The sequence below is a fragment of the Petromyzon marinus genome, chromosome 65, assembly GCF_048934315.1.
Source record: "Petromyzon marinus isolate PM22_M1 ecotype Great Lakes invasive population chromosome 65, UKy_Petmar_22M1.pri1.0, whole genome shotgun sequence".
Lineage (NCBI taxonomy): Eukaryota > Metazoa > Chordata > Hyperoartia > Petromyzontiformes > Petromyzontidae > Petromyzon > Petromyzon marinus.
Window position 1 is genome coordinate 62248 of NC_133731.1, and position 22610 is coordinate 84857.

At 48.1% G+C, this 22610-nt stretch overlaps 1 protein-coding gene across 5 annotated transcripts in view; it reads left to right on the plus strand.

The window, feature by feature from the left end:
• The window catches only part of NADSYN1 (NAD synthetase 1), a 68884-nt gene extending 49347 nt beyond the window's left edge, over window positions 1-19537 (plus strand). For 4 of the 5 annotated variants that reach the window (XM_032977968.2, XM_032977969.2, XM_032977970.2 and 1 more), the window contains 4 exons: window positions 5232-5301; window positions 8642-8770; window positions 9728-9904; window positions 14714-19537. In XM_032977968.2, coding sequence (XP_032833859.2) covers window positions 5232-5301; window positions 8642-8770; window positions 9728-9904; window positions 14714-14755 — 418 coding nt within the window. In that variant the 3' untranslated portion in view covers window positions 14756-19537. Of the gene's footprint in view, window positions 1-5231; window positions 5302-8641; window positions 8771-9727; window positions 9905-14713 lie in introns of those variants that run through there. The other variant, XR_004404999.2, reaches the window with a different exon arrangement.
• Window positions 19538-22610: the final 3073 nt, after the last annotated feature.

Consider the following 22610-nt stretch of genomic DNA (forward strand, 5'->3'; position numbering starts at 1 on the left):
GGTTGAATTTCGATTTAAAGCTTTCGTGACTGCAATGATTCATCTTCTTTGGTTCTTTCAGTAAAGTCACGTAGAATGAGAATAAAATAATAAATTGATAAAATAAAATAACACAATAATATTCTCACGACGTTTCGGCCACAACACAAGCGACCTTCATCAGGTGAAGGGACGAGACTGTCTGGTAGGACAGCGCTGGAGTGAAAGAGCCACGTTCAGATAACGACCTTTAAGCTGTGTGAGAGGAAACAAAGCACCTTGACAAAGGAATTAGCATATAATTTAGCATTGAAATGGCTGAGTGATTAGCTTGTGACTGGTCACAGAAATAGCTATGTTAAAAGTTAAAGCATACACATCTGCTAATTCCTTTATCAAGGGGTGCCTCTGCGGATGTGTATGCTTTAACTTTTAACATAGCTATTTCTGTGACCAGTCACAAGCTAATCACTCAGCCATTTCAATGCTAAATTATATGCTAATTCCTTTGTCAAGGCACTTTGTTTCCTCTCACACAGCTTAAAGGTCATGATCTGAACGTGGCTCTTTCACTCCAGCGCTGTCCTACCAGACAGTCTCGTCCCTTCACCTGATGAAGGCCGCTTGTGTTGTGGCCGAAACGTCGTGAGAATATTATTGTGTTATTTTATTTTATCAATTTATTATTTTATTCTCATTCTACGTGACTTTACCGAAAGAACCAAAGAAGATGGTTGTGGTTGTTTTCATTGTACCTGCCGGTTTACTAGTACATTTTTATTTTTTTCCCCCGTGTCCCACACTCACATTCCAACTTCTAGCCCTGCTCACTTCCCCCCCCCCCCCCAAGCCTCACATCATCTTCCCCTAGCGCTCACGCAGCCCCCTTCCCCTACCCCACACCCTCCCTCCCTCTCTCTCCCCCCTTGCCTCCGCCCTATCTTACCTATATAACTTCTTGCCACGGCAGCTCTCTCACCGACTTCAGCATTTTCTTGCTGTGGTTGTCCCACCTGATGAAGATCGCTTGTGTGGCGATCGAAATGTGATTTGTTTTATTTTATTTCTACCTACGTGACTTTACCGAAAGAACCAAAGAGTATGGATTCCTGCTGTCACAAAAGCTTCAAATCGAGAGAGAGGTGATTTCTTTAAACTAAAGGAAGGAGCTGCAATGGGCTATCCTTTATCTCCTGCTATAGCAAATCTGTACATGGAAAACTTTGAAACAAGAGCACTTGCCTCGAGTACATTAAAACCATAGTTTTGGTTGAGATATGTTGATGACACTTTGCTTGTCTGGCCACATGGTAAAGATACACTTAATGATTTTCTAACTCATCACCATGGAAATGGAGGTGAATAACAGACTCCTGTTCCTAGATATTTTGCATGGACAGCCCAGCCCCAGCCGGCCAAGGTGGCACCCTGGCCGGCTGGGCAATCTAGGCGAGCCCGGTGGCTCTCCATGGGACTAGGCCTCACTGCGGCACTGTGTATAGTTAGTAGATACTGCTATAGAGTCGATATATACTATTATAGAGTCGGTAGATACGAATATAGAGTCGGTAGATACTACTGTAGAGTAGGTAGATACTACTGTAGTGAGTATATACTACTATAGAGTTAGTATATAATACTACTATAGTCAGTATATACTACCGTAGTGATAGTAGATACTACTATAGTCAGTATATACTACTGTAGTGATAGCAAATACTGCTATAGAGTCAGTATATACTGCTACAGAGTCGGTAGATACTACAGTTAGTAGATACTACTATAGTCAGTATATAATACTGTAGTGATAGCAGATACTACTATATAGTTAGTAGATACTACTATAGTCAGTATATACTACTTTAGTGATAGTATATACTACTGTAGAGTTAGTAGATACTACTACAGAGTTGGTAGATACTGCTATAGATTTACTAGATACCACTATAGTCAGTATATACTGCTGTCAAGTTGGTAGATACTACTGTAGAGTTAGTAGATACTACTATAGTCAGTATATACTACTGTAGTGATAGCAGATACTGCTATAGAGTCAGTATATACTGCTATCAAGTTGGTAGATACTACAGTTAGTAGATACTACTATAGTCAGTATATACTACGGTAGTGATAGATGCTACTATAGAGTTAGTAGATACTACTATAGTCAGTATACACTACTGTAGTGATAGTAGATGATTCTATAGAGTTAGTAGATACTACTACAAAGTTGGTAGATACTACTATAGATTTACTAGATACCACTATAGTCAGTATATAATGCTGTCAAGTTGGTAGATACTACTGTAGAGTTAGTAGATACTACTATTGTCAGTATATACTACTGTAGTGATAGCAGATACTGCTATAGAGTCAGTATATACTGCTATCAAGTTGGTAGATACTACAGTTAGTAGATACTACTATAGTCAGTATATACTACGGTAGTGATAGATGCTACTATAGAGTTAGTAGATACTACTATAGTCAGTATACACTACTGTAGTGATAGTAGATGCTTCTATAGAGTTAGTAGATACTACTATAGTCAGTATATACTATTGTAGTGATAGCAGATACTGCTATAGAGTCAGTATATACTGCTATCAAGTGGGTAGATACTACAGTTAGTAGATACAACTATAGTCAGTATATACTACTGTAGAGTTACTAGGTATGACTCTAGTTGGTATATACTACCGTAGTGATAGTAGATACTCTATAGTCAGTATATACTACTGTAGTGATAGTAGATATTACTATTGTCAGTATATACTACTGTTGTGATAGTAGATACTACTATGGAGTTAGTAGATACTATAGAGTTAGTAATTACTACTATAAAGTCAGCAGATACTACTATAGGGTTAGTAATTACTACTATAGAGTCGATAGATACTACTGTAGAGTCAGTAGATACTACTACGGTCAATAGTTACTGCGATACAGTCAGTAGCCACTACTGTGCTCAGTAGATACTACTGTAAGTCAGTAGATACTACTATAGAGTCAATAGATGCTACTATAGAGTCAGTAGCTACTACTGCAGAGCCAGACACTATTGTAGAGTCACTAGATACTACTCTATTGTATGTAGGGTGTGTAGGTATATATGCCTACAGGGGGGTAAACATTTTTTGAGACGGGGTCGACAATTTTCGGAAACCTTTCAGATCAACTATTTACCCGCACTTTCTATTACTTTTTTGACTTCTGCAAGCCTCTTATCATTTTGTTGACGGACAAATGGACAGACAAACGGAACGCCGGGCTTTCACAATAGCTTCATATTTGTGTATGTATATGTTATGCTTTTAAGAGAAGACAAGTTTTTAAATATATTTTTCCCCCGGACAATGCCAGGTACTTACCGCAAGTACTCTGTAAACGCGAGTACTCCTCTGTAAACGCGAGTACTCCTCTGTAAACGCAAGTACTCTGTAAACGCAAGTACTCTGTAAACAAGAGTACTCTGTAAACGCGAGTACTCCTCTGTAAACGCGAGTACTCCTCTGTAAATGCGAGTACTCTGTCAACGCGAGTACTCCTCTGTAAACGCGAGTACGCCTCTGTAAACGCGAGTACTCCTCTGTAAACGCGAGTACTCCTCTGTAAATGCGAGTACTCTGTAAATGCGAGTACTCCTCTGTAAACGCGAGGACTCCTCTGTAAACGCGAGTACTCCTCTGTAAACGCGAGTACTCCTCTGTAAACGCGAGTACTCCTCTGTAAACGCGAGTACTCCTTTGTAAACGCGAGTACTCTGTAAACGCGAGTACTCCTCTGTAAACGCGAGTTCTCTGTAAACGCGAGTACTCCTCTGTAAACGCGAGTACTCCTCTCTAAACGTGAGTACTCCTCTGTAAACGCGAGTACTCCTCTGTAAATGCGAGTACTCCTCTGTAAACGCGAGTACTCCTCTGTAAACGCGAGTACTCCTCTGTAAACGCGAGTACTCCTCTGTAAACGCGAGTACTCCTCTGTAAACGCGAGTTCTCTGTACACGTGTGATGTTGAACCGGAGAAAAATCCACTCGACTACGTGGAGACAGAGACACGCAAACTCCAAATATACAAACAGGTGTCGTGGTCGGGATCGAACCCACGACCTGTTGTATATTATTTCTTATATCACAGTTAGAATGTAGGCTTAGTTTATTTCTTGAAAAGTTTCATGGTCTTGGAAAATTTGGTGTAACATAAGTATAACCCTCAGGTTAACGAAATATTTGGGTTGTGTTTCGGTGGCAAGATGTTAACTTCCTCGCCTAATATAATGAGGTCGTGGGTTCAATCCCGATCCTGACGCCTACTGCATATTTGGAGTTTGTGTGTGACTCTCTCTCTCTCTCCGTGGTCATGTGGATTTTTCTCCGGGTTCTCTGTTTTGTTCGCTCAACATTTTGAATCAACATGCATTTAGCGTATTATAAATTTCCATGCGATAAGCCACTTTGTTGACCTATCATTTGTGATGGCCAGGTCGCTTCTGAAAAAGAGCTAAGTCACTCAGTGGACCTTACCTGGTAAAATAAAATAGTTGAGAATAGCACTGCTGCTATCGTCAACCTTACACCTGGGGCCTTACACCTGGTAAAATACAAAAATAGTTTATAGATTTTAGAAAGTGGGGTGAGCTGACCACTTCTTCTTTCGTACGGCTGATGTAGATGCAGAGGAATAACTACAATTTCACATTCAGGTGGACAAGCCAGATAACCGTGTCAGGAGCAAGCGGAGTAGTCGTGTATCATCATCAACGCCGTGATGTCTCATTCGTATTTGTGGATCAGGGCATTTCTTGTGTATACGCTGTACGGTCTGTTCTATATGACCACAGTTGTACCACTATTCCTGGATAAATTTTGATTGAAAGCTTTCGTGACTGCAGGGATTCATATTCTTGGTTCTTTCGGTAAAGTCACGTAGAAGGGAAACAATAAAATAATAAAAATATAAAACAATTAAATTATCACGACGTTTCGACTGCAACACAAGCAATCATCATCAGGTGTGAAAACCTGATGATGAGTTTTTTAACTTGACATTTGTGCATTAGCTATCCGCATCTGCTGCCATGGTTTGTGCAGTGGATGCAGTTTTGGGTGGACCGTGAGCAGCTTCGTGGAAGATCAAACCCAAGCGATCTTCTGTGTTGAGTCTTTCACGTTGACTGCTGAGCTGCTGTGACAGCAGCAGCTGTAGCAACGTGTCGTGCAAGCGCCGTGAACCAGACCGTGTGGTGTTCCCAGCATCCTAGAGGCACCACCCACGGCTGAGCTGGAACCGCTGGCAGACGGTCACACCACTCAGACGGACGAGGTGAGAGAGAGAGAGAGACTGCACCACCACCACTACACCACCACCACACCACCACCTCTCACCTCGTCGCTGAGCCAGTGACCCATCAGGCAGTCTTAGCGCGTTGAGAGGGGCTTCACGGACAATTAAGAGCGGTACGCGCGCGCCCAGATGCGAGGAAGTCATTGGGGCGAATCCATTTTTTCTTTGACCAGATGTCAGGCACCACGACTGTCGATGTCTTTTTGGGGAAGTGACTTTGGCCATCCCAAATGATCGCCCAACGAGTTGGATTATCGTCGTCGCGTGGACATTTATAGCAGCCTCACACCTGGTAAAATAATACAAACATTGTTTTGAAAAGAGGAGTTTAGTCTCCCACACACCTTACCCACTGGCGTAACCCTCTGCACCGCCTCTGCCGACTTGGGATGAGCTCACACACACACTTCACCGGACACACACACTATTACTGTTAATTATTATTAATTTAACTATTTCAAAACGAAACGATTTTTATTTTATTTTACAAGGTGTAAGGCCCCACTGAGCCGTGTAGCTCTTTATCAGAAGCTACCTGGACATCACAAATGATGGCCCAACAGAGTGCCTTATTTTGTGCAAATTTATATCAGCCAAATACTCTCAATGCACCGGAGACCCCGGAGGACCGTTGTTGGCCAGGGAAGGCCCTACTGAGGCTTTGCGACACAGCTATCCCAAATGATAGCTCAACGAAGTGGGCTGATCGCTATCATCGTCACGTGGAAATGTACAGCAGCGGCCAAATACTCTAAATGCGTGACGTTGATTTTAAACGCGGAGGGGGGAGAGAGAGAGAGAGAACACGCAATCTCCAAATATACAACAGGCATTAGAGTCGGGATGGAACCCTCCTGCATACCAGGTGAGGTAGTTAACATCTCCTAGCCACCAAATCCATGATGCGTAAATTAGGTCAAAGTTAAATTGACGAGAGCAAATGACGATGAACGAATGGATGGGATGAATGAATTTATTGAAATGAGCGGCAGCAATTTTATGAGACCATGAAGAGGGAGCAGGAACGGTGGTGGTGGTGGTGAGGAGGGAGGGGCGATTAAAGGTGGGGGGGGGGGGTGTGGGCAGAGCTAGGGGAACAAAAAGTGAATCTCGAGGGAGGAGCGGAAACTAAGTGACTGCTTCGTATGGAGAGCAGGAAAGTTTGTTGCAATGAAGCCTGGTCTTCGTCATCATCATCATCATCGTCATAATCATCGTCATCATCATTGTCAGCAACATCATCACTATCATCACCGTCATCATTGTCATCATCATCGTTATCATCATCATTATCATCATCATCGTCGTCATCATCATCATTGTCATCATTGTCACCATCGTCATCATCGTCATTGTCGTCGTCGTCATCGTCATCATCGGCATCATTGTCGTCGTCATCGTCATCATCATCATCATTGTCATCATCGTCATCATTGTCACCATCGTCATCATCGTCGTCTTCATTGTCATCGTCGTCTTCATTGTCATCATCGTCATCATCATCGTCATCATCGTCATCATCGTCATTGTCACCATCGTCATCATCGTCGTCATCATCGTCATCAGGCCTCATGGCTTGGAGCTGGCCAAACAAATGTAGGAGCACAGATCTCAGGGAATCGGTGCTTGTGGGTGGGATTGGGTGGCACCTCCTCCCCCTTTGCACCCGTGGGGGAGTTTCTCCGGGCACTCATTGTCATCATCACACCGCTTTTCCTCCCGCACCTGTGGATAACTCGGGCACGGTTTAACGCCCAGCAGTAGTGGTAAGTAGTGGTTCAGGCTTCCGCGACTAATAGTTATCTACGACAGAGGGTCTTTTTTTCTGTTATGGGGTTAGATCGCTGTTGTTGGCTGACGAGGCTGGTTGTTGTTGTAATTACCGGCGAAACGTCACCAGCTACTTGGTTTGTCAATGTTCTTGTGGGTTTACTCTCCCAACACACAACGACCTGATGAAGGCCGCTTGTGTTGTGGCCGAAACGTCGTGAGAATATTATTGTGTTATTTTATTTTATCAATTTATTATTTTATTCTCATTCTACGTGACTTTACCGAAAGAACCAAAGAAGACTGGTTAGTGCTGAACCAAGTAACTTAATTGGCCACGTGTTGTGTTACGTGACAAACCCCCGGGTTCATTGTCTGTATCGGGTGATGGTGTTGGCGACGGGGTTAACGACACAATGTTTATATTTACGCCATCTAACTAAATAATAAAACCTCGTTCACAGATTTGGCCAAAACATTCTAACATAGAGCCGCAACAGGGGGTGGGTGGCCAGCACCACGCCCGGCCGTCTTTGTCTCCCAAGTGGCGATATATATTCGTCACTGCAGGAATCGAACATCGGTCATCGCAGGCGCGTTAACGACTGCACTACCACTCCCCATAACAAACAAAGACAAAGATCCCCTATATAGCCTTAACATACTTGGAGCAAGTGCTGTTAGCGAACAGCACGGCACACGAGGTGGTGGGTGGCCAGCACCACGCCCGGCCGCCTTTGTCTCCCTAGTGGCGATGTTTACACATCGCACCAGGTACTCATTTGAGGCTGAGTCGACCTTGGGAAGGCCCAGGACCGGTTCAGATAATCGTCACTGGTGTTGGCCGTGAGCGTGAATCAAACCCGGGTCGCCAGGTTCATAGCGCTGCACGCTAACCGCTACACTACCGCTACCCACACACACACATGTACACGCTTGCACACAACAACAACCGCTATTCGCCACTAAGTGGCTGTGACATCCCGATGGTGCTTGTGGTAGGCTATGTGCATGTTATGGCCACCAAAAGTGTCGAACGCCTGCTGGCAGGAGGTCACGGTACAGACCCAGGTGACCATTGGTTCACTGACTGAGATGATTGGACGGTGCACCACCTGTGCCCCCTACTGTGCCAACTCGCACACACGCGCACACACACGCGCACACACACGCGCACACACGCACACACGCGCGCACACGCACGCACACGCGCACACACGCACACACACGCGCACACACGCACACATGCACACACGCGCACACACACACGCACACCCACACGCACGCACGCGCACACACGCACACACGCACACACACACACATCCACATGCACACATATGCACACACGCGCAAACGCGCGCACACTCGCGCACACTCACGCACACACACGCACGCACACACACATGCACACACACATGCACACACATGCGCACACACGCGCACGCACACCCATGCACACATGCACACACGCGCACACATGCACACACGCGCGCACACACGCACGCACGCACACACGCGCACACACGCACACACACGCACACCCACGCAGGAGGACATGGGCATGAGCTACGCGGAGCTGTCCGTGTTCGGCCGCCTGCGCAAGATTGACAAGTGCGGCCCCTACAGCATGTTCTGCAAGCTGCTCACGGCGTGGAGCCAGCGCTGCTCTCCAGCGCAGGTCGGTGACGCACCGACACTGCCGCCACAGAGACGGCAGGGCAGCAGCCACGGGGGGCTCGGGGCTCACAGCGCTGGGGGTGGCCACGTGGGGGGCTCGGGGTTCACAGCGCTGGGGGTGGCCACGTGGGGGGCTCGGGGTTCACAGCGCTGGGGGTGGCCACGTGGGGGGCTCGGGGCTCACAGCAATGGGGGTGGCCACGTGGGGGGCTCGGGGTTCACAGCGCTGGGGGTGGCCACGTGGGGGGCTCGGGGCTCACAGCGCTGGGGGTGGCCACGTGGGGGGCTCGGGGCTCACAGCGCTGGGGGTGGCCACGTGGGGGGCTCGGGGCTCACAGCGCTGGGGGTGGCCACGTGGGGGGCTCGGGGCTCACAGCGCTGGGGGTGACCACGTGGGGGGCTCCGGGCTCACAGCGCTGGGGGTGGCCACGTGGGGGGCTCACAGCGCTGTGGGTGGCTCTGGGTGTGTGGGTGGCTCAGGGCTCACAGCGCTGGGGGTGGCTCTGGGTGTGTGGGTGACTCAGGGGTCACAGCGCTGGGGGTGGCTCTGGGTGTGTGGGTGACTCAGGGGTCACAGCGCTGGAGTCACAGCGCTGGATGTGTGGGTGACTCAGGGGTCACAGCGCTGGGGTCACAGCGCTGGGGTGACCACGTGGGGTGCTCAGGGGTCCCTTGTGCTCGCGTGTTGAGTATCGTGTGAGGGCCCGCTGCCCAAAACAAAATAACAATGACTGATGATGAATACAAATATAATGAATATAAGAAAACATTATTAGTAACAAATCTTTAAAATAATAAATAACAGCTCATAATTATTTACATTTATTTGTAAGGTGCCTTGTACGAATCAGGATAAATGAAAGACCAAGAGAGAAGAAGCTAAATAGAAGGAAAGTGAAGGTGGCGTCCGTCGATGATCATCCTCGTTCTTGTTGTGGCTGTGGTCGCGACGACGAAGGTGGCTGAGAGGGTGAAGCACTTCTTCCGCTCGTACGCCCTCAACCGGCACAAGATGACGACGCTGACGCCCGCCTACCACGCCGAGAGCTACGGCCCGGACGACAACCGCTTTGACCTGCGACCCTTCCTCTACAACGTCGCCTGGCCCTGGCAGTTCAACCGCATCGACCGCGAGGTTCCTAACACTACTACCCCTACTACCACTCCTACTGCTACTACCCCTACTACCCCCCGACTACCACTCCTACTGCTACTATTGCTACTACTACCCCTACTACCACTCCTACTGCTACTACCCCTACTACCCCCATACTACCACTCCTACTGCTACTATTGCTACTACTACTACCCTTACTACCACTCCTACTGCTACTATCACTACTACTACTACCCCTACTACCACTCCTACTGCTACTATCACTACTACTACTACCCCTACTACCTCTACTACCACTCCTACTGATACTATCGCTACTACTACTACCCCTACTACCACTCCTACTGCTACTATCGCTACTACTACTACCCCTACTACCCTACTACTGCTACTATCGCTACTACTACCCCTACTACCACTACTACTACTACCCCTACTACCCCTACTACCACTCCTACTACTACTACCCCTACTACCACTCCTACTACTACCCCTACTACCCCTACTACCACTCCTACTGCTACTACCCCTACTACTACTACCCCTACTACCACTCCTACCCCTACTACCCCTACTACTACTACCCCTACTACCACTCCTACTACTATCGCTACTACTACCCCTACTACCCCTACTACCACTACTACCCCTACTACCACTCCTACTGCTACTATCGCTACTACTACTACCGCTACTACCCCTACTACCACTCCTACTGCTTACTATCGCTACTACTACTACCCCTACTACCACTCCTACTGCTACTATCGCTACTACTACTACCCCTACTACCAATCCTACTGCTACTATCGCTACTACTACCCCTACTACCACTCCTACCCCTACTACCCCTACTACTACTACCCCTACTACCACTGCTACTATCGCTACTACTACTACCCCTGCTACCTCTCCTACTGCTACTATCACTACTACTACTACCCCTACTACGCCTACTACCACTACTACCACTCCTACTGCTGCTATCGCTACTACTACTACCCCTACTACCACTCCTACTGCTACTATCGCTACTACTACTACCCCTACTACCACTCCAACTGCTACTATCACTACCCCTACTACCCCTACTACCACTCCTACTGCTACTATCGCTACTACTACCCCTACTACCACTACTACCACTCCAACTGCTACTATCGCTACTACTACTACCCCTACTACCACTCCTACTGCTACTATCGCTACTACTACTACCCTTACTACCACTACTACCACTCCTACTGCTACTATCGCTACTACTACTAGCCTTACTACCACTCCTACTGCTACTATCGCTACTACTACTACCCTTACTACCACTACTACCACTCCTACTGCCACTATCGCTACCCCTACCACCACTACTACCACTACTACCACTCCTACTGCTACTATCGCTACTACTACTACCCTTACTACCACTACTACCACTCCTACTGCTACTATCGCTACTACTACTAGCCTTACTACCACTCCTACTGCTACTATCGCTACTACTACTACCCTTACTACCACTACTACCACTCCTACTGCCACTATCGCTACCCCTACCACCACTACTACCACTACTACCACTCCTACTGCTACTATCATTACTACTACTACCCCTACTACCCCTACTACCACTCCTACTGCTACTATCGTTACTACTACTACTCCTGCTACCCCTACTACCCCTACTACCACTACTACCACTCCTACTGCTACTATCGCTACCCCTACTACCACTCCTACTGCTACTACTGTTACTATCGCTACTACCTCTCCTACTGCTACTACTGCTGCTATCGCTACTATCGCTACCCCTACTACCACTCCTACTGCTTCTACTGTTACTATCGCTACTACCACTCCTACTGCTACTACTTGCTACTATCGCTACTATCGCTACTATCGCTACCCCTACTACCACTCCTACTGCTACTAGTGTTACTATTGCTACTACCACTCCTACTGCTCCTACCCCTACTACCCCTACTACTACTACCCCTACTACCACTCCTACTGCTACTATCGCTACTACTACTACCCCTACTACCACTCCTACTGCTACTATCGCTACTACTACTACCCCTACTACCCCTGCTACCCCTACTACCACTCCTACTGCTACTACTGCTACTATCGCTACTACCACTCCTACTGCTACTATCGCTACCGCTACTCCTACTGCTACTATCGCTACCCCTACTACCACTCCTACTGCCACTACTGTTACTATCGCTACTGCTACTACCGCTACTACTACTACCCCTACTACCACTCCTACTGCTACTACTGCTACTATCGCTACCGCTACTAATGCTACTACCACTACTACCACTACTACTGCTACCACTACTACTGCTACAACTGCTACTATCGCTACCGCTACTAATGCTACTACCCCTACTACCACGCCTACTGCTACTACTGCTACTATCGCTACCGCTACTAATGCTACTACCGCTACTACCACTACGACTGCCACTACTGCTACCACTACTACTGCTACCACTACTACTTCTACTACTGCTACTGCTACCGCTTCTACCACTCTTACTGCTGCTACTATCGCTACCGCTACTACCGCTACTACCGCTACTACTGCTACTACTACTACCCCTACTACCACTCCTACTGCTACTACCGCTACTACTGCTACCATTACTACTACTGCTACCGCACCTACAGCTACTGCTACTACTGCTACCGCTACTACTACTACCACTACAACCGCTACTGCTACTGCTGCTACTACTACTGCCGCTACTGTTACCATTTCTACCGCTACTACTACTGCTGCTACTGCTGCTACTACTGCTACTACTGCTGCTACTGCTACTACTACTGCTGCTCCCACTGCTGCTGCTCCTGCTGCTGCTCCTGTGCGTGATCCCAAGTTGTCACAGGAGGGGATCACAGCTGGTGGTGCATCTGCCAGTAAATCTGAGTCAGCTAACCCACGGCACCTGCTGGGTCTGTCCCGTGACCTCCTTCCTGCGAGCCTTAGGCACTTCACGTGACCTCACAGTGCACCTCGTCTGGCACAGGCCTAGTGGTGACGTCACCGTCACTTTCTCGCAAACAGCGGGTATTGGTATTGGTGATCCCAAATGAATAATTTGCAGGTAATTTTCACAATTGGGGGTTTAGCTACAGGAGGAGGAATCCCGCAGAACAGGGGGAGAATATACGTATATATGTACATTTAACTTCTTTGGTGCCGTACATAGCCAACCGTGATAATCGGAGCGTGTGGGGGAAGGACATCAAACTAAACATGAAAAGCAGTTTTAAAGAAACGAGTTTGTCAATCTCGACGATGATTTAAAAGTGCACAGCTCCCAGTGGCTTTCTAATATCAGAAGGGAAGAGCATTCCAGACGGTCGCAGAAGTGCATCCGAAAGCGATCTTTGTTCAATGACCAGGCAAAAGCCGCTGCTGCGAGGATGACCGGAGTTTGAGTGATGCACACTCCCTTTCACACTGACGAGATAACAAGGGGACGATGATAACAAACTTCACGCAGAAAGCACCCAAGTTGGGCATTGAAGCCAGGTGCTTCCGGCTGCGCAAGTGTCGCTGGAGGTTACTATTAGTGTGGTTAGCTACATACTTACACAGAGACACAGAGACTCACACAGAGAACCATAGACTCGCACAGAGACTCGTGGACTCACACAGAGACCCATAGACTCTCACAGGGACCCGTAGACTCACACAGAGACACAGAAACTGACACAGAGACTCATAGACTCCCACAGAGACCCATAAATTCACACAGAGACCCATAGACTCCCACAGAGACCCATAGAATCACACAGAGACCCATAGACTCACACAGAGACCCATAGACTCGCACAGAGACTCATAGAATCACACAGAGAACAGTAGACTCACACAGAGACTCATAGACTCACACAGAGACCTATAGCCTCACACAGAGACCCATAGACATAGAGGGACCCATAGACACTCACACAGACGCATATACACTCACACAGAGACACATAAACACTCACACTGACCCATAGACTCACACAGAGACCCATAGACTCACACAGAGACCCATAGACTCACACGGAGACCCATAGACTCACACGGAGACCCATAGACTCACACAGAGACTCATAGACTCACACACACACAGACTCACACAGAGACCCATAGACTCACACAGAGACCCATAGACTCACACAGAGACACATAGACTCACACACACACACATAGACTCACACACAGACCCATAGACTCACACAGAGACCCATAGACTCACACACACACATAGACTCACATACACACATAGATTCACACTCTGTGAGTCTATGTGTCTCTGTGTGAATCTATGTGTGTGTGTGAGTCTATGTGTGTGTGTGAGTCTATGGGTCTCTGTGTGAGTCTATGGGTATCTGTGTGAGTCTATCGGTCTCTGTGTGAGTCTATCGGTCTCTGTGTGAGTCTATCGGTCTCTGTGTGAGTCTATGGGTCTCTATGTGAGTCTATGTGTGTGTGTGAGTCTGAGTGTCTGTGTGAATCTATGTGTCTCTGAGACACATAGACTCACACAGAGACCCATAGACTCACACGGATACCCATAGACTCACACACACACGTAGTTTGTTGTCCTTCGTCCGCACTTCCGGTTAGCATAGTTGTCCACGTACTGTGCAAAAGAAGTTTATCATACACACATAGCCCGGTTGGCAACGTATGGTGGGAAAGGATTTCACATACACACATATCACGGTTGACTACGTACGGTGCGAAAGAAGTTCACAGTACGTACACAGCGCCCTTGAACATGAGTGACAAAGCCATTGAGCATGGTCTGTCTGTTGCAGGTGAAGAAGTTGGAGGCAGAACAGAAAGAGACGGAGCCCTGAATGCACCACAGTGGGGACAGTTGCTGTGGTCCGCAGTGACAAGAGCCGGGGTTCTGGAGGTCGTGTGTTCTCCTCCTGTTCTGCGTGGGGTTTCCTCCTCCCATAGCTAAACCCCCACGCCGCACAGTGGCCAAGTTAAATCCTAAAGTTTTTTTATTGCAAATCACTCGATCGGGATCACACATCATAGCAACTTTGTCCCCTACTGCAAAAACTCACACACACACATCTCACACACCCATCTCCCACACACACACCCATCACTCACACACACACACCCCCATCTCATACACACCCATGTCACAGACACCCATCACTCACACACATGTTACAAACACACACCCATGTCACACACACACACACATCTCATACACACCCATCACTCACACACACCCATCTCGCACACACACATCACACCTACAAACCCATCTCACACACACCCATCACACACACCCATCTCACACACACCCATCTCACACACACCGCCATCTTGCACACACACATCACACCTACACACACATCTCATACACACCCATCACTCACACATCCCTTACTCACAGACACATCACTCACACATATCACACCTACACACCCATCTCACACACACCATCTCACACACACACCCATCTCACACACCATCTCACACACGCACCCATCACACTCACACCATCTCACACACGCACCCATCAGACACACACCGATAAGACACACACACACATGTTTACACCCCTATGTCACACACACACAAGCGGAATGATAATAATGTTTTAATATTGGCTCTGTGATCACCCCTGGTGCGTTTTTCTTGATGGCCGTTTTCGCGTCACTCGATGATGAAGGCCTCACAGCGCCGTGTCGGCCGCATGGCGGGGGGTTGGTTTAGCCATACTTCACCACTCTGGTCAGTGCAGGTTGGAGGGAGGGAGTGGAGGTCGTTGTTCAGGTATCGCCGATGTCGGTGATCCGGGGTCGCCAGGTTTCCATTGCGCAGTGCCCCAGCCTCTACGCCACCGCTCCCTGCACACTCAACACAATAATAATAATAATAATTATGATGATGATAATGATAGTGATTTGAAGCTTTCGTGACTGCAGGAATCCATACTCTTTGGTTCTTTCGGTAAAGTGATCACGTAGGTGGTAAAGTCTGCCTCAGCAGCAGACCGCGCTTTCCCACCTGACTATGGATGCTTGTGTTGCGCCCGAAACGTCGTGATTTATTTTATTTGATACCTCGTCACTTTACCGAAAGAACCAAAGAGTAATGATAATAGTCTCTATTTTAAAAAGCGACTTTCTTTTTGAAGTACAGTGGCCCCTTTAACTGTTTTAAGCCGAAACACCGTGAATCGAATATAGGGATTGAATATTAAACTGTTAGAATCCAAACTTTGCTTATAAGTGCACTGGTAGTTTATTGCCATCCTGTATTCATGCTAATCAATAATTCCCTGATTTGGTTGTAGGGCTAATGACTTTACTTCTTTATCATTTTTTTTTACAAATTAAAATTCGGAAGGGCGGAGTAGGGGGAGGGTCATTGCAGTCACTTGGTTAGTTGAAAAACTGCAAGAAGAGAGAGTGAGGATTTTTTTTTTTTCCCCACTGCCAAAAAACATGAAAGGTAGAATGTGAAACGAAGCCATTTGAGGTGTAAACGCGCACTCGCTAACAAACGGGCGTCGCCGATTGGCCGAGGGCGATGCGCTCGGCCCCACTTAACCAACGCTCCGATTGGCCCAAATTGGCGCCGACCGCGTGCGCAGGTAACGTAACACGCGTTACCACGTGACGTAACACGCGTTACCACGTGACGTAACACGCGTTACCACGTGACGTAACACGCGTTACCACGTGACGTAACACGCGTTACCACGTGACGTAACACGCGTTGCCAGGTGACGTAACACGCGTTACCAGGTGACGTAACACGCGTTGCCAGGTGACGTAACATGCGTTACCACGTGACGTAACACGCGTTACCAGGTGACGTAACACGCGTTGCCAGGTGACGTAACACGCGTTACCACGTGACGTAACACGCGTTACCACGTGACGTAACACGCGTTACCACGTGACGTAACACGCGTTACCACGTGACGTAACACGCGTTGCCAGGTGACGTAACACGCGTTGCCAGGTGACGTAACACGCATTACCACGTGACGTAACACGCGTTACCACGTGACATAACACGTTACCACGTGACGTAACACGCGTTACCACGTGACGTAACACGCGTTACCACGTGACGTAACACGCGTTGCCAGGTGACGTAACACGCGTTGCCAGGTGACGTAACACGCGTTACCACGTGACGTGACGCGCAACCACGTGACGTAACGCGTAACCACGTGACGTAACGCGTTACCACGTGACGTAACACGCGGTACCACGTGACGTAACACGTTACCAGGTGACGTAACACGCGTTACCACGTGACAACGCGTTACCACGTGACGTAACACGCGTTACCACGTGACGTAACACGCGTTACAACGTGACGTAACGCGTTACCAGGTGACGTAACACGCGTTACCACGTGACGTAACACGCGTTACCACGTGACGTAACACGCGCTACCAGGTGACGTAACACGCGTTGCCGCGTGACGTAACACGCGTTACCACGTGACGTAACACGCCGTACCACGTGACGTAACACACGTTGCCACGTGACGTAACACGTAACCACGTGATGTAACCCGTAACCACATGATGTAACACGTTACCAGGTGACGTAACACGCGTTACCACGTGACGTAACACGCGTTACCAGGTGACGTGACACGCGTTGCCACGTGACGTAGCACGTAACCACGTGATGTAACACGTAACCACATGATGTAACACGCGTTACCACGTGACATCGACATTCGTGGCGTTGTGAGTTCAAAACTCATGGAGCGGGGTTCCTCTATGGGAGGCGAAACGATAGCTGCAAAAACCATGAACCCGACATGTCACCGATAACCGGTGGACTTAGCGTATCTCAAAGCCCTGTAACGTGAAAATAACGCTACACTCACACATGCAGATGAAATCTAAGTGAAATAGAAAGCCAATAATAGCAGCGATATCAATGACTACTACTCCGGAAATTCCAATAAAATTAAGCACGATGATGAAAGCGAATAAAGTATAAAATAAATTAAATCACGACGTTTCGGACGCAACACAAGTGTCCGTCATCAGGCGGGACAACCACAGCAGGCCTACTTCAGCAAGTAGGCCTACTTCGGCAATTGTTATAATTGCTGAAGTAGGCCTACTTGCTGAAGTAGGCTTACTTCAGCAATTGTTTCTTGCTGTGGTTGTCCCGCCTGATAACCGAAAGAACCACAGAGTAACAATTGAAGGGTAATCCAATCGGACAACATTTTTTTTTATCTTAAGTTACAGGGAAAACGTGCAGTGCAAATAGGTGAGTTTTAAGACGCGATTTAAAAAGCAACAGACTCACTGTGCGTATATTTTGCAGTGATTTGCGTGTCTTTATATTCTTTCCATAATGGAAGTTTGTTTGGGTTAGATCGCACAATTATAAATGTGTTGTTAAACCCGCAACCTCTCGACACAGCCAATCAGTGGCCAATTCGTTACCAGTTCAGCACTAACCATTTGTGTGTTGGAGGGTAAACCCACCACAACATTTACAATTGTAGTGTAGTGTATAGTGTAGTATACTATCTCAGCACTAACCGGTTGTGTATTGGAGAGGAAACCAACCATAACATTTACAATTATAGTGTAGCGTATAGTCGTGTGCAGTGTAGTGTATAGTGTAGTGTTATACTAGTTCAGTACTAACCAGTTGTGTGTTGGAGAGTAAACCCACCACAACATTTACAATTCGAGTACTGCGACGTTTCGCCAGTAATTCGCCAGCATCATCAGGCGACAGCCAGAATTGTCTGCCTATATATTAGTTAAAACAAGAGTCACCGTCAACTAACATTGCACATAGACTTACATTGCCCATAGAATGTTATAATTGTGCCGTTATCAGTAACTAACTGGCCACGTTTCGTTTACGTCACAAACCTGATTGGCTGATTGACTGCGTCGGATGGTGGTGGCAGGTTTCACGACACAACATTTCTATTTACGCATTATAAACCAAACAAAACAAATTATATTATTAGGGAAAATCCTGCAGTACAAAATAGGTGATTTTTAAAGACGCGATTGTAAAAAACGACACGGAATCACTCTGAGTATTCTTTAGCTGTGACTTGTTGTGGATTTACATTCTTTCGGGGATTGGATCTGCATGTGTGTGTCTGTCCCATCCTAAATGGGCGCAGCACGGGCTAGAGCAGAGATGGAGTGATGTGGTACAGGAGGACGTGGAGCTGAGTGGACTTGCCGATGACTGGTATCAGCAGTGTCAAGATCGGCCTCTGGAGGAGGCTCGTGAAGGACGCTATTGGGCAGTTGGAGGCAGTCGCCCTCCAACAACAACGGAGGGCGGAGGAGCGACACAACAACGACCGGAGCGCCGGGTGGCTAAAGCACAGCAGGTTGGCACAGTAGGGGGCACAGGTGGTGCACCAGCCAGTCATCTCAGTCAGTCGACCCGTGGCACCTGGGTCTGCCCCGTGACCTCCTGCCCGCGGGCGTTCGACACTTCACGTGGCCTCAAGGTGCACATGGCCTAGCACAAGCGTCGTGGTGCCGTCACCGCCACTTAGTGGTGAATGGTGGTTGTTGTTGTGTGTGTGTGTGAGATGGGTGTCAATAAAAAAAATCTGGTGGAATAAAGCCTGATAAAATAGTCGTTTAGTGTAGTATGTAACGACTCATATATAATCCCACACATTTATAAATCACCTCACATACCACTCTGGGACACATTGTCACATACTGCACCCACAGGGGAACCGCGTACCCCACCAGTGGAGAACCACTGCAGTATGGATGCAGTGACACAGAATGGGTCACTATGGCGCGTGGTTACTGACAGAGAGAGGGACGTGGCCGTAACGGACGACCTGCCGGCAGAGCGGCTCGTGGCAGCCGCTCTGCCGGCAGAGCAATGCCACGGAGTGGCTCGCTGGGGCGCGTGGCGCTGGCTGCTGGCACAAGGGGACATGAGGATGTGGCACCCCGGCCGGCTGGTGGAGTACGTGATAGGCCGGGGTAAAGGATGTGGGGCCAAAGGTGACCGAGGGGACACGTGAGGTATAGCCCAGAACCTTCTGGTGGGTTCCAGAAGGGGGTGTGGCCAAGGGCGGAGCTAGGCAGGGGACACGTGCAAGGTGGCCCAGAACCTTCTGGTAGGTTCCAGAAGGGGGTGTGGCCAAGGGCAGAGCCAGGCTGGGGACACGTGCAATGTGGCCCAGAACCTTCTGGTAGGTTCCAGATGGGGGCGTGGCCGACGGCGGAGCCAGGCCACGCCGAGGGGCATAAAAGGGAGGTCCCGAGGCTGGATAGGGGCTGTCTGTCGGTGGAATGGAACCCAAGGTCTCTGGCATCGTGGGTCAGACAGAGTGCTGGCTGTTCTGACCCGTTTATAGTTATCCCGTGTGTGAGCAGTGTCCAAAGGTGTAGAATACACGCGTGTTGCCTCCTACTATTTGTGTCTCAGAAGTGATTCACTACATAAATACTCAATCCCATCACGCCCATAGCTGCCTCCATCCACTCCTCCACTCGTCACACCCATCCACTCACTCAGCCACCCACTCATTCAACCATCCATTCATCCACTCATCCACCCACTCAGTCACCCACCCACCCACTCATTCACCCACTCATTCACCCACTAACTCATTCACCCACCCACCAGGGCCGTATTATCCAATAGGCCACAGTAGGAGCTGTGCCTAGGGCCGACGATAACTAAAGGGCCTACCAAAAAAAATGTGACCGTGTTATTTCTTGTATAATGAAAAATGTGACCGTGTTTTTGTTTGCATTTAAGATAAAACAAAGAATGGAGCCAAGATATCTTCTTCAATATGTCTATATAGCACGGTGTATCTACAAAGAGGCAGAGTCTTGTCAATGTAAATCAGTTTTTTCATAAGGTGAGAGAATTTATAACACCGGAGATGAACTTTTTGAAAAATTTTCATTGCAAAATTAGCAAAGAAAATCTTCAAATGGTGATTTTGGCACAATCTCATTCTCAATCGAGAGTAGTGCGAGGGAAGGCGGCGTTGTTGTTGCTGTCCTATGGTTCATCGGATATTTTTTTTCTTTTTCAGTTTTAACTTCTAAACAGAATGCTCCTCTTCACAATTCGTTAGCAAGATGGCAAGATATAGCCCCACAGCGATGTGCTCGATGTTGGTGATCACATCATCAACCACCGACGGCTGAACAACAACAGCTTTCTTTGCCAGCTGTGCCGTGCCCATGCAACTCACGGAATCATTCCTTGAGCTATGCAACACATTTCCTAGCCACCGTCAACATTTCCTCGCCACCGTAGCGTCCTGACTCCACCAAGCGCTCGCTAGCTCACATACCGGCTGGTCATTCGCCTCCTTGACACTCTTGCTACCGCTACCATCAGCAGTGAAGGCTCGCTTCAAGCAATACTGTTGACCTGCCGAATGTCTGTAGCCAAGGAGTACCCCCTCTCTGTTGGATACGTTGTTCGAGATGGTTAAACCGACATTGGTTCAAAGAAGCCCAACTGCTGATGAGACCCCAAATGGTGTTGGAACCAATGCTGGTGAAATATCACCTCTCAGAAGGCTGTGTGGCTAAGTGGGAATGTGTTTGTGTATATATTTTGTTTTATGTGGAGGGACAGCTACTGCAGCTAACGAGGTAACTTGCCTGCCCAGTTATCCTGGTAATGTTCTTGCAGCGACATATAAGCATAGAGCAGGAGTCGGAAACCCCTCCAAAGAAGAAGAGGCGCCATTGTTATTTTTTGTCTTTGAACAAAATATTTCGCAGTTCGACTGGTGTGCATGTTGTCGTCACCAATTCATACCGTACCTGTCAACCCATTACCAGTGCCTACTTTGTTACAATCTGGTGAGATGTTATCTTCCTCGCCTGCTATACAGGAGGTTCGGGAGTTTGATCCCGACCCTGACGATGCCTGCTGCTGCTGCGTATTTGGAATTTGCGGTGTCCTCTGGATTTTCCCTCCACATTTAGAATCATGCATGGAGATGATGTAGATTCATTTGCTGCTGTAAATGTCCCAATGTAGGGCCACTTTGTTGAGCTATCATTGGTGGAGGTCACTTCTGATAAATCAGTTTATACCTCAGCGGCCTTTGGGGCCGTCCATAAATGACGTCACGCACCTAGGGAGGGGGGTCAGACATTTGTGACGATGTGTGACGAGGGTGGGGGGGTGTTTGAGAAATGTGACGTCACATCAAAATGCGCAACTTTAAATAAATATAAACACGGTCTACTTATTCATTAGACATCCTTTGCCAGTACCAAAACATAATAGGGGTTTTCCCCTTTTTTTTCTGGCAACAAAACTGAAATCTTTTTACAAGGATTCATACCTGCAGTCAAAATACAAACAAAACACATACTATGATAATATATGCATTGTCCTTGAAACTGATTGGTCCACACCAAGGGACGGCTTTCTTTTGAGCCTCGACCCAATTGGTGCTCGACCAGATGACGCCGTGCCGGCCTTCACAGGTGCTGCTCGCTAACAGCACTTGCCCCTACAGTCTGTTAAGGCTACACGGGGGATCTTTATCTTAGTTTTGCCCCCCACGCCTCCTGTAATTTGCATATTCATGAGCGCGCGAGCGGTGAGGAGAGCGGTGCCAGCCAATGGGGGTGAGGGGGTGGGCAAGCGAGGAGCTCGCGCGCCAGAGTCACGTGGGGCGGTCGGGCGGGCCGTCCTCGTTGACCCCGCC